This window comes from Mirounga leonina, unplaced genomic scaffold (assembly GCF_011800145.1).
Source record: "Mirounga leonina isolate KUSES-001 unplaced genomic scaffold, KU_Mleo_1.0 Mir_53, whole genome shotgun sequence".
Taxonomy (NCBI): domain Eukaryota; kingdom Metazoa; phylum Chordata; class Mammalia; order Carnivora; family Phocidae; genus Mirounga; species Mirounga leonina.
In genome coordinates this window covers 73,115,553-73,129,000 of record NW_023270807.1, presented here as the reverse complement: position 1 = coordinate 73,129,000, position 13,448 = coordinate 73,115,553, and the positions used below count along the sequence as shown (strand labels likewise).

Below are 13,448 nucleotides of genomic sequence, written 5' to 3'. Positions count from 1 at the left end.
TACCCATCTGTCAGTCTCACGCTTGTATCCTGTAGTTGTGAGACTTCTTTTTTTTTTTTTAAAGATTTTATTTATTTATTTGAGAGAGAGAATGAGATAGAGAGAGCATGAGAGGGGGGAGGGTCAGAGGGAGAAGCAGACTCCCTGCCGAGCAGGGAGCCCGATGTGGGACTCGATCCCGGGACTCCACGATCATGACCTGAGCCGAAGGCAGTTGCTTAGCCAACTGAGCCACCCAGGTGCCCTGTAGTTGTGAGACTTCTTGGCCTATGACACATACCCCCTGTACTCCTTTCACACCTTCTAGAATAGTAGGTTCCCTGAAAAGGCAAAATATTGCTAATAAATAGCCTGTGTAACGCATAGTTAGGATGCTGAAATGTGAACTTCATAAGTCATCTTTTATCATCTATTTGTTGAACCTAATACAATAAATTGTGGGTGAATGAAATGTCAAATTAAAGCACATTTGTCCTCCAGTTCTCTGTTACCAAACCAAATAAGGGTTTCTTAGATGATCGATTTCAACAGTTTATTTGGAACTGCCCATTGCCATGTCTAGGATTGTCACTCCATTTAAATTTAATCCTTTTTTCCTTTGTACTCCCATTCTTATTGCATTTTTACCACTACTAGGGCACTGTTTCATTTTGATCTGTTCCTTGGTTCTCTGAGGCATTGAGGATCTTTTATTATGCTTTTTATTTCCCAACATAGTGAATGAGTATGATAGATATCTGTCTGTATACATGAAAATAGAATGGGGGTAGGCTCTTTTAATCTGTAGATACAAATTTAAAAATATATTGCCAGGGGAATAAGATAGGTGAAGTAATGTAATATAGTATATTTATTTTCAATCCTAGTTATTTATCATTTAAAGACCAATTTTCCTTTCCTCAGCTTAATTATCTAGTTTCTTTACACTATTGACAGCTGTTTTTGCTGAAGCCAATAGGTTTCCTAGTTTAGAAAGAGAAAATGAGAAGCAAATTCACCTCAAAATGTAAATTTCTGAAACAAATCTGTTAACTATTCAAGTCAGAACTGGCTATCCATGTATGTTGCATTTATGTAGCAGAAAACCCATGAATATGTGTGTGTAATGAGAGAGAGTGAAAGAGAGAAAGGAGGGTATGTTCTTTGTATGGATAAAACCTAGAACTGGAGCACATGCAAAGAACTTCAGCCAAAAGACTGCTGTTTAAGATTTTACACCTGAGAGCATACGTGCATATGGAATGTGGTTAAAGAAAAGGGAAGGGCCTTTTTCACAGTGCATCATAGGATTAATGAGGAGGAAGTTTTGGGAAAAGCTACGGGAAAGCCATTGGACCATTTTGGATTTCACCGATCAGTACAAACAGAATTCTTGGGCTTTGGTTTAGCTTCACTTTCTTAAAAAATACATTTACTAAGTGACTATAACAGGTAATTCAGATCTTATTAAGATTTTAATTTGGATATTATTTTGAGTTGATAGTGTGGCCCATAACAATTTACAACCAGTTTTTTGTTTGTTTGTTAACTTGTGTCTAAGTCGCAATATCAAAGGTATAATATGGTCTTTTTCTTTAATCACCTAGATTGAAGATGAACAGTGATCAAGTTACACTGGTTGGTCAAGTGTTCGAATCCTATGTTTCGGAATACCATAAGAATGATATTCTTCTAATCTTGGAGGAAAGTGACGAAGATGCTCATTACCCAGTTGTGGTTAATGCCATGACCCTTTTTGAGACTAACATGGAAATTGGGGAATATTTCAACGCATTTCCAAGTGAAGTACTAACAGTTTTTGATAGCGCTCTGCGAAGATCAGCCTTGACGATTCTCCAATCCCTTTCTCAACCTGAGGGTGCTTCTATGAAGCAGAATCTTCATGCCAGGATATCAGGTGAATCACTTAAGGATTTTACTGCCACTTATTCTCTAGGAACATTTTGAAAAATTCTAACACATATTGAACTCAGAGCACTAAGAAATAATTGATATTTATACTTAAAAATATATTTATTGTGTAGTTGATAGTCACTTTTAAAGCAGAATAGTAATTTTATACTGTTTCCTCTGGACATTTGGAAGGCTGGGGTACTAGCCATGCCAACCGAGGGGAAGGAGAATGTATGGAGACAACAGTATATTAGTGTGCACATACACACACATGGATATGTGTGTATAAAATTATAATTCAAAGCAGCCTTAATGAGCTTTTGTGACTACTAACAAAAGAATTGATAATATCAAGAATTAGAAAAGTGGTACCTTCCACCCTGTGATCTTCAGAACTATTTTAGGAAATTTATTATTTTTATATCTCAAGTTTAGCATTATGCTGGCCACCTAATAGGCACTCAGTTTTTGTCGAATGAATAACAGATTAAGTATCTTAATTTTTAAGATGCAGGGCACCTGGGTGGCTCAGTTGGTTAAGCGTCTGCCTTTGGCTCAGGTCATGATTCCAGGGTGTTGGGATCAAACCCTGCATCAGGCTCCTTGCTCAGCAGGGAGCCTGCTTCTCCCTCTCCCCCGCTTGTGTTCTCTTTCTCTCTCTCTCTCTCTCTCTCTCTCTCTCTCTCTCAAATAAATAAAATCTTTAAAAAAAATTTTTTGTTAAGATGCTGCAGTGGAGCAATCAGCTTGTGGCAAAGCTGTATCTTTGAATTACTGCAGATTAAGTTGGAGAACACATGTACCATTTTGTTTAGAAATAAATACTTTATAATACATTTCAGAAAAGTGGGGATTTATAATCAAAAATGCTTGCTATGATTCCAAAAAGATGAGTCAGCATAGTAGAACTTTTTGGAGACAAATTAAGATCCCCCTGCCGAAAGACCATACATTTGATTTAATTGAAAAAATAGTATTTTATCTAGAATAAAATTATGAATATTACAAATCTTTAAGATCAGGACACTAGATAATCTCTTGGTAGGATCAAGAACAAATGTTTCCTTATAATAATGTTGCAAAAAGATTGTTAAAAGGGACTTTAGTTAGTGTTACTGAAATGGTATTTAAGAATGGTTTTAGGCTGTCCTTATATTTAGATATTTTTCCATGCTTAAATACCAAAATTTTGTCTGCCTAGGTGACCCTATTGGTTTCAGGTAAATTTAGCCTATTTTTTTTTTTCTAATTCTCTGAAAAAAAAATTGCAAATTATGTTACTACCATGGTGCATTTATTCTACAAATGCATTAAGTGTAGGCATTTGCTAGTCTCTTGAGAAACCAAAATAATATGGTATAGTCCCTCATCTAAATAAGCTCATGACTGTAGGGGATATAGCTGTATAGTCAAATATTTACCAAATGGTGTACGTATGCTCAAAGATACATGCCTATGTGCATGTTAAACATAATTGTTTATGGAGCTTAGTGGCAGCTTTTACGTTATGTGATGCATGCCTCACTCAAGGTAGGTGCAAGATATATTAGCCCACAGAACAGGGAATGAATTCTAGCAGATTCACTGGAGATTACAAGAAGAGAAGGTAAGGTGGGGATGGAAATAGTCTGGTTTTAGGTGTATTGCAGCTTCATCTTGGACTCCAGGCAAGGCATTCAATTATAAAAACAGGTTGCCTCTGTGTTTCAGTCTTCTTAGGAACCTAAGACATTTTCTGGTTTATCTTTCCAGGATATATGTCTTTGTCTTCCGGGATTTTTATTAACCTAAAGTTTACTTGCTATTTCCAGGGGTTTTGATGAAAGGTGTTCTAATACACAGATAGCATCAAACTAAATGAGAAGGAAAAAATAGCATTCATGTGTTACTTAAACTAGTGGTTCTCAAACATTAATGTCGATCAGAATCAACTGTAGGCCTTGTTAAAACACTGATTGTTAGGCCCCACCCACAGAGTTTCTAATTGAGAAGGACTGGCATGAGGCCCAAGAATTTGCATTTCTAACAGATCCTAGGTGATGCTGATGCTGCTTTTCCAGGAATTACATGCTGAAAACCAGGGGCCTGAAGTAATTGATATGGACATATCTCTAGCATAGACATAGATATGGACAGCTCAGAATCTATTTCCAAAATTTCTTTTTGTTCTTGATTGTTGAATGAATCAGGGAATGATAAAGGTTTTTGTGTTCAGCACTAATCGTGGCTTAGTGCCTGATGTACACCACACACCACCACCACCACCCCTTCACTAGTATAGTTGAAGAACATACTTAGTAAATGTATAGTAAGACAGAAAGATGAAAATAAATTGACATTTCTATCAAAACACTGTCTCTTAGCGTCTTTTTTAGTATTAAGATTTTGATTGTATATGGTCAGTTTTGCTTAACATTATGTTGCCTTCATCTTTATATTTTAAGCTTATTTAAAAATCACAGGGGCGCCTGAGTGGCTCAGTCAGTTAAGAGTCTGCCTTTAGCTTAGATCATGATCCCAGGATCCTGGGATTGAGCCCGCACTGGGGCTCTCTGCTCAGCAGGGAGCCTGCTTCTCCCTCTCCCTCTGCCTGCCACTCCCCCTGCTTGGGCACACAGTCTCTCTCTCTCTCTCTCTGTCAAATAAATAAATAAAATCTTTAAAAAAAAGAATTTTCTTTGGCATTTTGTACCTTTTAAAAAGTTGCCTGTTCATTAATGGTGAAAAACACAAGTTTTTTAAGGGATAAAATGGTGCCGCTGTGGGTAAACCTCTAGGTAATTCAAGGCTTGGAAACAGTCAGATTTATGTATTAATAAATTCTGAACCTAACTAAAAAAAGCAATAGCCTTCTAGCATGGTGGGGCTCTGGTCATTATGCTACCCTCCCTTTATCACTCAGCTTTGTGGTTTACTCAGTCATCAGTTGATTTTATGTTTTGCCTGTGGCAGTATGTTTTTTGTTGAATGAGGTTACAATTACATACTGTATTTAGCCCTCTTATGAAAATCTATATGTGCTAGCCCTCTTATGAAAATCAGTCCTTTTTTTTAATCCTGGTTATTATGTCATCTGGATATATACTTTTATTTTTTTTAACGATTTTATTTGAGAGAGAGCACAGAGGGAGAGGGAGAAGCAGACTCCCCGCTGAGCAGAGAGCCTGATGGCAGGGCTCGGTTCCAGGACCCTGGGATCATGACATGAGCTCAAGGCAAATGCTTAACCGACTGAGCCACCCAGGCGCCCCTGGATATATACTTTTAGAAGGAGTACACTGATCATTGTTATTTAAAATAATCCTTGTCTATTTTCTATATTGAGTTGGTCTGATTTTTTTTCTTAAGTGAAACTCAAATTTTAGGCAAACTCAAATACCTTCTTCCCTAGGAAATATGAGAAGAATATATTCCATGGAGTCAAATCCCAAGATATAAGTTGATGTGGTTTTTGTTGTTTCTCTCCATCAGGTTTACCTGTTTGTCCTGAGCTGGTGAGGGAGCACATCCCTAAAACCAAGGATGTGGGACACTTTTTATCTGTCACTGGGACAGTAATTCGAACAAGCCTGGTGAAGATCCTGGAGTTTGAGCGAGAGTACATGTGTAACAAATGCAAACATGTATTTGTGGTCAAGGCTGACTTTGAGCAGTATTATACCTTCTGCCGGCCATCCTCCTGTCCCAGCTTGGAGAGCTGTGATTCTTCAAAATTCACTTGCCTCTCAGGCTTGTCTTCATCTCCAACTAGGTGTAGAGATTACCAGGAAATCAAAATTCAGGAACAGGTAAATGATCAAAGAAATGAGAAAAATAACAACTCTGAAGAAGGTTTTTTTCAGCTGTGGGCAAATTACCAGGACTCGGGAACACGTACAGGACTACAAATGGAACTTGTGTCATCCCATAGTATAGTTGCACATGTATCAGAATACAGTCTTTAGAGACATGCAGTAATCATCTCTGTATAGAGAGCATTGGCAGAAGGGTTGTGGAATGACTTAATAATTATGTTAAAATTAAGGGAGTATTTAAGAAGTTCAAACAAGCTGTATTTAAGGGATAGGAGAAAATTAAATGGGTTTAAGTGATTGTTAAACATTGGAGTGGTCAGGATTTGGGGGTTAGGCCCGATTTTATTTTCTGTGTCCAATAAGGCATACATAGACACTCTTTAACATGTCAGAGTGTGCCAGGTTTTCCTTTACTTGCCACTGAAACACAAAGGCATATTCAGTGTTGAGGACTCAAACTCCTGTCTTTCTATACCATTTTTAACACATGGCCTCTATTCTTAGTCCAGGATGGTAGTTACAGCTCTGTCACTGGTGTATGCTAGCCAGGGAGGAGGGAAAGGGAGGGACAGACAACAGCATCAGCTGTCTAACCCCAACTCCCCATTCGAGTCAGTCTTCCTTGAAGTCTCTCACAGCATATCTACTCGTATTTCATTAGCCAGAGCTTAGTCATATGACCATGCCCAGGTGCAGGGGAGCTGGGACATACAGTCTTTTTACTGGGTACATGTCCACGTGGACTAAAACCAGGGTTCTGTCACTAAGAAATAATCAAAGGAACAGTGATTTGTCCCAGGTCTTAGGACTAGAGATCAGGAAAGAACTAGGTAAGTAACTTTGTTACTGTGTTTAATAATTGGAGTGTATGTTTCTTTTGACCATCCACAGGGTAGATTATATTTGGAGCTATTTTCCATAATAGTGTTTTTATTTTACTCTGGTTTTAGTGAGTTTGTAAATGGGTAGTAGGCACAATTTTCAAGAAAATTCTATAAATCCCCATCATAATTAAATTGTATGATAATACCAGGGAAATAGAAACAGTAATTTCAAGAACTGCTAGGCTTCTGAATACTTAGCATGTATTTAAGCATACTCAGTATGTGTCTGCTTTTCCTTGCTAGGTGCAAAGGCTATCTGTTGGAAGTATTCCACGATCTATGAAGGTTATCCTGGAAGATGACTTAGTAGACAGTTGCAAATCTGGTGAGAAATAACTTTTGCTAGCTTATATAAGATGTCCTAAAGTACTGATTAGGAAAAAGCCACTTTTTATTTTCCCAAGAACACTGGGAAGTGAGTGTGAAGGCTTAATTGTTCACCTTGAGAATAGAAACTGGCATGGAGGTGGGAGGTGATACATAACAGGAAAGCAGCTGGGCTACAGCTTAGCAGTCCAGTCCAGCCACTTGTTTTATAAATGAAGAACCCAACTTGCCCAAGGTCACATGGAGAGTTAAGTGGCAGAACTAGAACATAAACCCAGATCCATTGACTTTTTCATCCAGTTGTCTCTTCAGTATATCCTTGCTTAACAGCAGCAACTTTAAAAATTGTAGCAGATTGAGGGGCGCCTGGGTGGCTCAGTTGGTTGAGCGACTGCCTTCGGCTCAGGTCATGATCCTGGAGTCCCGGGATTGAGTCCCACATCGGGCTCCCTGCTCAGCTGGGGGTCTGCTTCTCCCTCTGACCCTCTTCCCGCTCGTGCTCTCTCTCATTCTCTCTCTCTCAAATAAATAAATAAAATCTTTAAAAAAAAAAAAATTGTAGCAGATTTAGCATTCAGTTAAATAAAATGCATCAGACAGTATGACTGTCAGATGCTACTGTACTCTTATTGCTATCCAGAAGAAAGGAGGTGATTGTTCCTCTCTCCTCTGTGCTGGAGTCACATTGATTTTGTCCACTGAGGGATCTCAGTGTTTCTATTGGCCAATTGCCCGAATTGGGAAGGAACTCAAAACCATACTGAAAAGAACTGTGGGTGTTTAGCATAGAGAAGCCTCAGGATGGACATGACAGCCAACTTTTCATTAATTGGAAGGTTGTCATACAGAAATGGAATTATAGTTCCAGAAGATACTATTGGGTTTCAGTAGGCTGAAGCTCCAGGAAGGTAGATATTTGACTCAATATCTAATAATATAAGGTGTTCACCCTGGGACTCAGATGATGGTGAGTTTCTTTTCTCAGAGACAATCAAGCATAGGGTGTACAGCATCTTGTTAGTGACTCAGGTCTCAGGATGGTAGTTGGTCTGGATGATCTACAGCGTTCGGCAATCAAAGACTCTGAGCCTCAGAGCTGTTCTGGAAATCTGAGGGCTCCAGAAGGGGTTGTTGCAATGTCATCTTGGTTATATTTTGATCTTGAGGCTAATCAGACCACTCATAAGCTTTTTTTTGCCCTATCTCAACTCATCTTGCCCCTCCTATTCTCGCTGGGGAGGCTGGGAAGAATCAAATTTAAAGTGTTTGTGGAAAGGGACACCTGGGTGGCTCAGTTGGTTGAGCATCTGACTCTTGGTTTCAGCTCAGGTCATGATCTCAGGGTCGTGAGATTGAGCCCCGCATTAGGCTCTGTGCTCAGGGCAGAGTCTGCCGAAGATATCTCCCTCACCCTACCCACTCTGCTTGTGCTCTCTCTTTCTCTAAAATAAATAAATGAAATCTTAAAAAAAAAAAAAAGTATTTGTGGAAGGGCAAGGATTAATATCGGCCCTCATGTATAGAATGGAAGTGTTCTACATTGAATTTTAAAATTATTGTTTTTATAAAGAATATGGTAGGGAAGAGTTTTATTGGAAAAAATAAGATGTTAGGAGGTTTTATAAATCAGTAGTGTTGCTCAAGAGAGTAAATGCTATTCTCTCTTCTGCAGTAACCACATTTAAATATCATGAGATATTCTTAATAAAATCTGGCATGTTTTTAAAACATGTGGTGGTATTATTTTACATATGTAATGCAAAAAGAAAGAATAAGAGAATAAAGGGAGCTTTTTTCAGTTGTTGGTAGAAGCTAGGGCTGTAAAATTGACATGGTGCTGGTCAGCTAAAGGTAAAGATCTCAGACACCAAGTGGACTGCCTTCGAAAGGATAATCTGAAAGTTGTTTTTTTTTTTAAGATTTTATTTATTTATTTGACAGAGCGAGACCGAGCGAGAGAGCGAACACAAGCAGGGGGAGTGGGAGAGGGAGAAGCAGGCCTCCCGCCGAGCAGGGATCCCGTTGTGGGGCTTGATCCCAGGCCCCCAGGATCATGACCTGAGCCGAAGGCAGATGCTTAACGACTGAGCCACCCAGGCACTCTTAATCTCAAAGTTGTAATCAGAAACTTTTACCAGAACTGACAGGTACTAAAGACTCTAGAATGGAGTTTAAAAAGTCTTTTGGATTTACAGAATTTCAATCCCTAAAAAAGTTATCCTAAAAACTGCGAAACTTTTGTCAGCGTCTCTGAGGCTACTGTTTCCAGCCCTAGTAAAGGCAGATGGCATCCTGCCCCTAAAGCCGGCATCTTCTGCTCCCTATACACATTCCCAGGCCTTGACCAGACCTTTGTCTGTGGAGAAGGTATGAGAGCTTATTCTTTCTCTTTCCTCTTCTTATTCCAAATAACTTTAAAACTGTTGCTTTTACTGTTTGCCTAGGAATTTCCATTTGCTTTTTAACATATAAGTTACATTGAAGGTGGGTCAGAAAATGGAAATGGTTGGTAAACTTCAGCTGGGTGTCAACAGTTGTTCTTAATTCACCTCAACATTCCCTACTTTAAATATTTCCTGTTCTCACTCAAACCTTAATCTCACTCACCCTTAGTCTGTATAGAAAACTCATAGCACAAATGTGTCCCCTGGCAGAAACAGGTATATCTGACCTCTTATTCTACATCCCTGCTCTCCCATACCAGACAGATCAAAAGTGCTTCATTTCTCCAAATTCCATTGTTTCTCTCCTTTTTTAATCGTAGATTTCTCCAAATGCCTCATTTATAAAATATTTCCTGAGCTGCCATTTCATTAAAACAATGAGGCAATAACTATGGAAATAAGAGTTCAGTATCTAGGGTCAAGAGTAATTTGTCAAGAAACTGCCCCCATCCACCCAAGAATCACCAACCTATAGTTTGAAATTTATGTCAAATATATTAACAGTTTATAGTTGTCTAAAGAGTACTCCATGGAAATAACAACTTTGATCATGGATTGCCTGATAAATGGACCAGGCTGTGTCAAAGTACTTTTTTCATACAGGACTCTAGATTTTAACCAAAACCTGTAATATCTGGATTAGCAAAGTAGTGCTTATGTAAGCTTAGCCTGAACATGAAAGCTTGGCCTGAACACCAAACATGAACTTTTGATAGAAAATAAGATGTTTTCATGCAGTCCATCTAAACTGAATTCTCTCTGCACTGAAAAAAATCTAAAGCTATTTTTCTTTTACATGTCACTAATAATAATGGATGGAAACAGTCCGTCAACAGCGTTTTTTTCATTTATCCATAGCTACAAACCTCTGCGGGAATCAAAAGATAAATGGCATAATCCTTGACCTTCAGGAATTTACAGTCTGGTTGGGAACCCCAATCTGACACATGCAGAGTAATAAAGTTGGAGGTTGTGTCCTGATAACTGCCATTGCAGCAGATCAGAAATGGGCCCGCCTGGGGGTGGCTGCAGTGGTAAATAGGCTGCAGAAGACAGAGCGGCACAAAGAGAGAGGATTATATAAAAGTAGGAATTGTAGTTCCCTGCAAATAACGTTGTTTATAACTTTTACTACAGGAAAGTTTAAGTGTAATAACAAGGCTTAGTATAATAGCTGCTACTTAGCTGTTGAGCACATATTATATTCTAGATATTGTATGAAGTAATTTATAAACATTTTCTGAGTTAATTTTCACTGTGGTCCTGTGACATAAATGTAACTATTCCCATTTTGTAGGTCAAAACGTAGGCTCAGCAAAGTTAGGTAATTTGCCCAAGAACATAACCAGTGAGTGGTGGAGCTGGGATTTGAACCCAAATCTGACAATATCAGGCTTTTGGCCATTCTTCAGGACACTACATTTTCCACATTTTCACTGCTTATTGAAGTCCGATTATTTGTGGGTGCTGTATCTAAAAGTTAAGTTTCTTATTCGACTAATTTAGAAACAACCTAAGTATAATCCATTAAAATGAAAGTAAAGGACTGTTCCAAGTGCTCATATAGTTACCCCAGTTATTTCCATCTAAAAACTGGGGGCAGACAATATAGTAAATGATCATTATTCTTGATTCTGTTTGAAAACCATCCAAGCAGTGGCTTCAGAAGATCTTGAAAACACATGCAAAGCACCCATTGAATGTGTTTGTCACCATTTATTATGAAGTTGCCTTTGGCTAGAAATATGCTCTCTATCATGTAATTGCTATCACCAGTTCCATTCGTTTATCATTTACAGAACACTTTCTTCAGAAAATCAAAAGCTCCACAGATTACACATTACGCATTGAAATTTAGAGAGTTAAAGGCTTTTGCATCAGCAAATACCATATATTTGACACAGGCTTGGAAATGAAGACTTGCCAGTTAGTTCAGAGACACTATTTGTTGCACAAATTATAAATACCAGATTGGATTTGGGGTATGTCCAACATCTTATATTCAATAAGATTTTGAGGACTAGGCTCATCTTTTCTTCTTCTGTCCCCCTTTTCTCTCATACCAAAATACTGGATGCCAACCATTCATTCATATATACCTGTTAATTGATGCATGAATTGTATGTAATAATAAGCACAGAATGTCAGTGTTTGGAGAATGTGCCCATGAGTGACCCAAGGCCTCTTAGGAAAACCTGTAAAAGTTTAATACTCTGATCACCAGGAATAGGAAAGTTTCTTCAGGTGGGAAGGAACCAACCAAGAAGGAACAAGCAGGATTTATCTTGTGCTTTCATAGTTTATGGAAAAGGGCTTTGAAGTAAAACAGTATTTACTTATTTCTTAATTCATTCATCTGTTTTTTTAAGGCAGTAAGTAAAATAGCAATAAAGGTGATACATAAAAATTAATATATAAGAAACTAAAACTAGTGTCAGTTATCACAAGATCGTCTCCTTTCCTGACACCAAATTGATTATAGCTTAACCTTCCAGCTGTGGTTCCCACCTGTTCTTTAAATGAGAACTGTATGGTTAGGAATTATGAGAGGATGAACATTTCACCCCATATAATAACAATGAATAAATCACCTGGTAAGCTATTTTTCCAGTGAAGGGTAATAATTTGGTGTGATCATCATGTGGCAGATAAAGAAAAATAAAAACGCTGACTTTAGCTTTTAGCTAAAGATACAAGCGCTTGTAAAACAAAGAGCCAGAAGAAAGGAAAAGTAGGAAACCTGTGGCGTTCCTTGGCCTCCAGATTGTTTTCTGGATGAGTGTTTACCATTCTAAACCTGGTGGGAGAGTGGTTTCTTGTTTCTGGATCTGTGTCATGCAAGTCTGTGCCCAGCAAGTGGTGTGCTCTCTTCTAGGTGATGACCTCACTATTTACGGAGTTGTAATGCAACGGTGGAAGCCTTTTCAGCAAGATGTGCGCTGTGAAGTGGAGATAGTCCTGAAAGCCAATTATGTCCAAGTAAATAATGAGCAGTCTGCAGGGATCATCATGGATGAGGAGGTCCAAAAGGAATTTGAAGATTTTTGGGAGTCCTATAAGAGTGCTCCCTTTGCAGGTTTGTGATTAAGGGTATAAAGCTGATACTTATTAATGGCATTTCATTAAGTAGTTAAATATGAGGTCTGTGATTAGGAGGAGCCTTACCTGCTGCAAAACTCAGTGGCTGAATTCAAAAAGTGGTAGCATCCGTCAGTACTTCTAGCCGCAGTTTCCTTTTGAAGAGCCCTTTTCTGATATAGTCTTTTCTATTTAGATCTTTGTGGAAAATCAAGGCTGGATTACAAGAAATTTTCCATTTCTATTATTTTAGACATCTCTTGTACTGCCAGTTTTCTCCCTTCTTTACCAATCAAATATACAATTCCTCCTTAACTAGACAAAACGCATCCTACTATGAAACCTCATCCTATGAAAGCCTTATTTCTTCTCTGATGTACCTTAGATAATAAAGACAACTGCACACTATTTTAGCTAAAGATTTTTAAATATGCAGTCAATATGAAAGATGATGAGAAAAAGATACAAAAAATAAGCTTTGTCATCACAGCAAAAACTTTTGACTATGGCACTAAGATATGTAGACTAAAACATCACAGCCTTTGGGTTCGTAGGGTATTTTTTATTTAAAAATTCCGAAGGTATAAAACACCAGTTAAATCTTCAAATGTCTGTTTTCATTCTTCCTTGGAGGCATCTTCTGAGCAAAATAAACTGAAGCCAGTGATAGACTATTTCTAATAAACTTCATCTCAAGTCTCATACATACTGATTACTTTATTCTTAAATACTGAAGTGGGGTGCCTGGGTGGCGCAGTCGCTTAAGTGTCCAACTCTTGGTTTCGGCTCAGGTCGTGATCTTAGGGTCATGAGATCAAGTCCTGCATTGGACTCTGCGCTCAGCACGGAGTCTGCTTGAGATTCTCTCTCCCTCTCCTTGTGCCCCTTCTGCTTATGAGGTGTCTCTCTCTCTCTAAAATAAACAAAAATCTTTAAAAAAAAAAAAAAATCAAATACTGAACTGAACAGATACCAATTCACAAAATAAGGTTCTTGTTTGTCTATAGGTAGTTTGCTTTTATTTTGTG

The 13,448-nt window shown here is 38.3% G+C and overlaps 1 protein-coding gene across 5 annotated transcripts in view; it reads left to right on the top strand.

The window, feature by feature from the left end:
• MCM9 (minichromosome maintenance 9 homologous recombination repair factor) overlaps positions 1 to 13,448 on the top strand; it is a 91,581-nt gene that overhangs the window by 1,048 nt on the left and 77,085 nt on the right. For all 5 annotated transcript variants that reach the window (XM_034990400.1, XM_034990399.1, XM_034990401.1 and 2 more), the window contains exons 2-5: positions 1,587 to 1,897; positions 5,365 to 5,681; positions 6,815 to 6,896; positions 12,218 to 12,418. In XM_034990400.1, coding sequence (XP_034846291.1) covers positions 1,594 to 1,897; positions 5,365 to 5,681; positions 6,815 to 6,896; positions 12,218 to 12,418 — 904 coding nt within the window. In that variant the 5' untranslated portion in view covers positions 1,587 to 1,593. The remainder of the gene's footprint in view (positions 1 to 1,586; positions 1,898 to 5,364; positions 5,682 to 6,814; positions 6,897 to 12,217; positions 12,419 to 13,448) is intronic.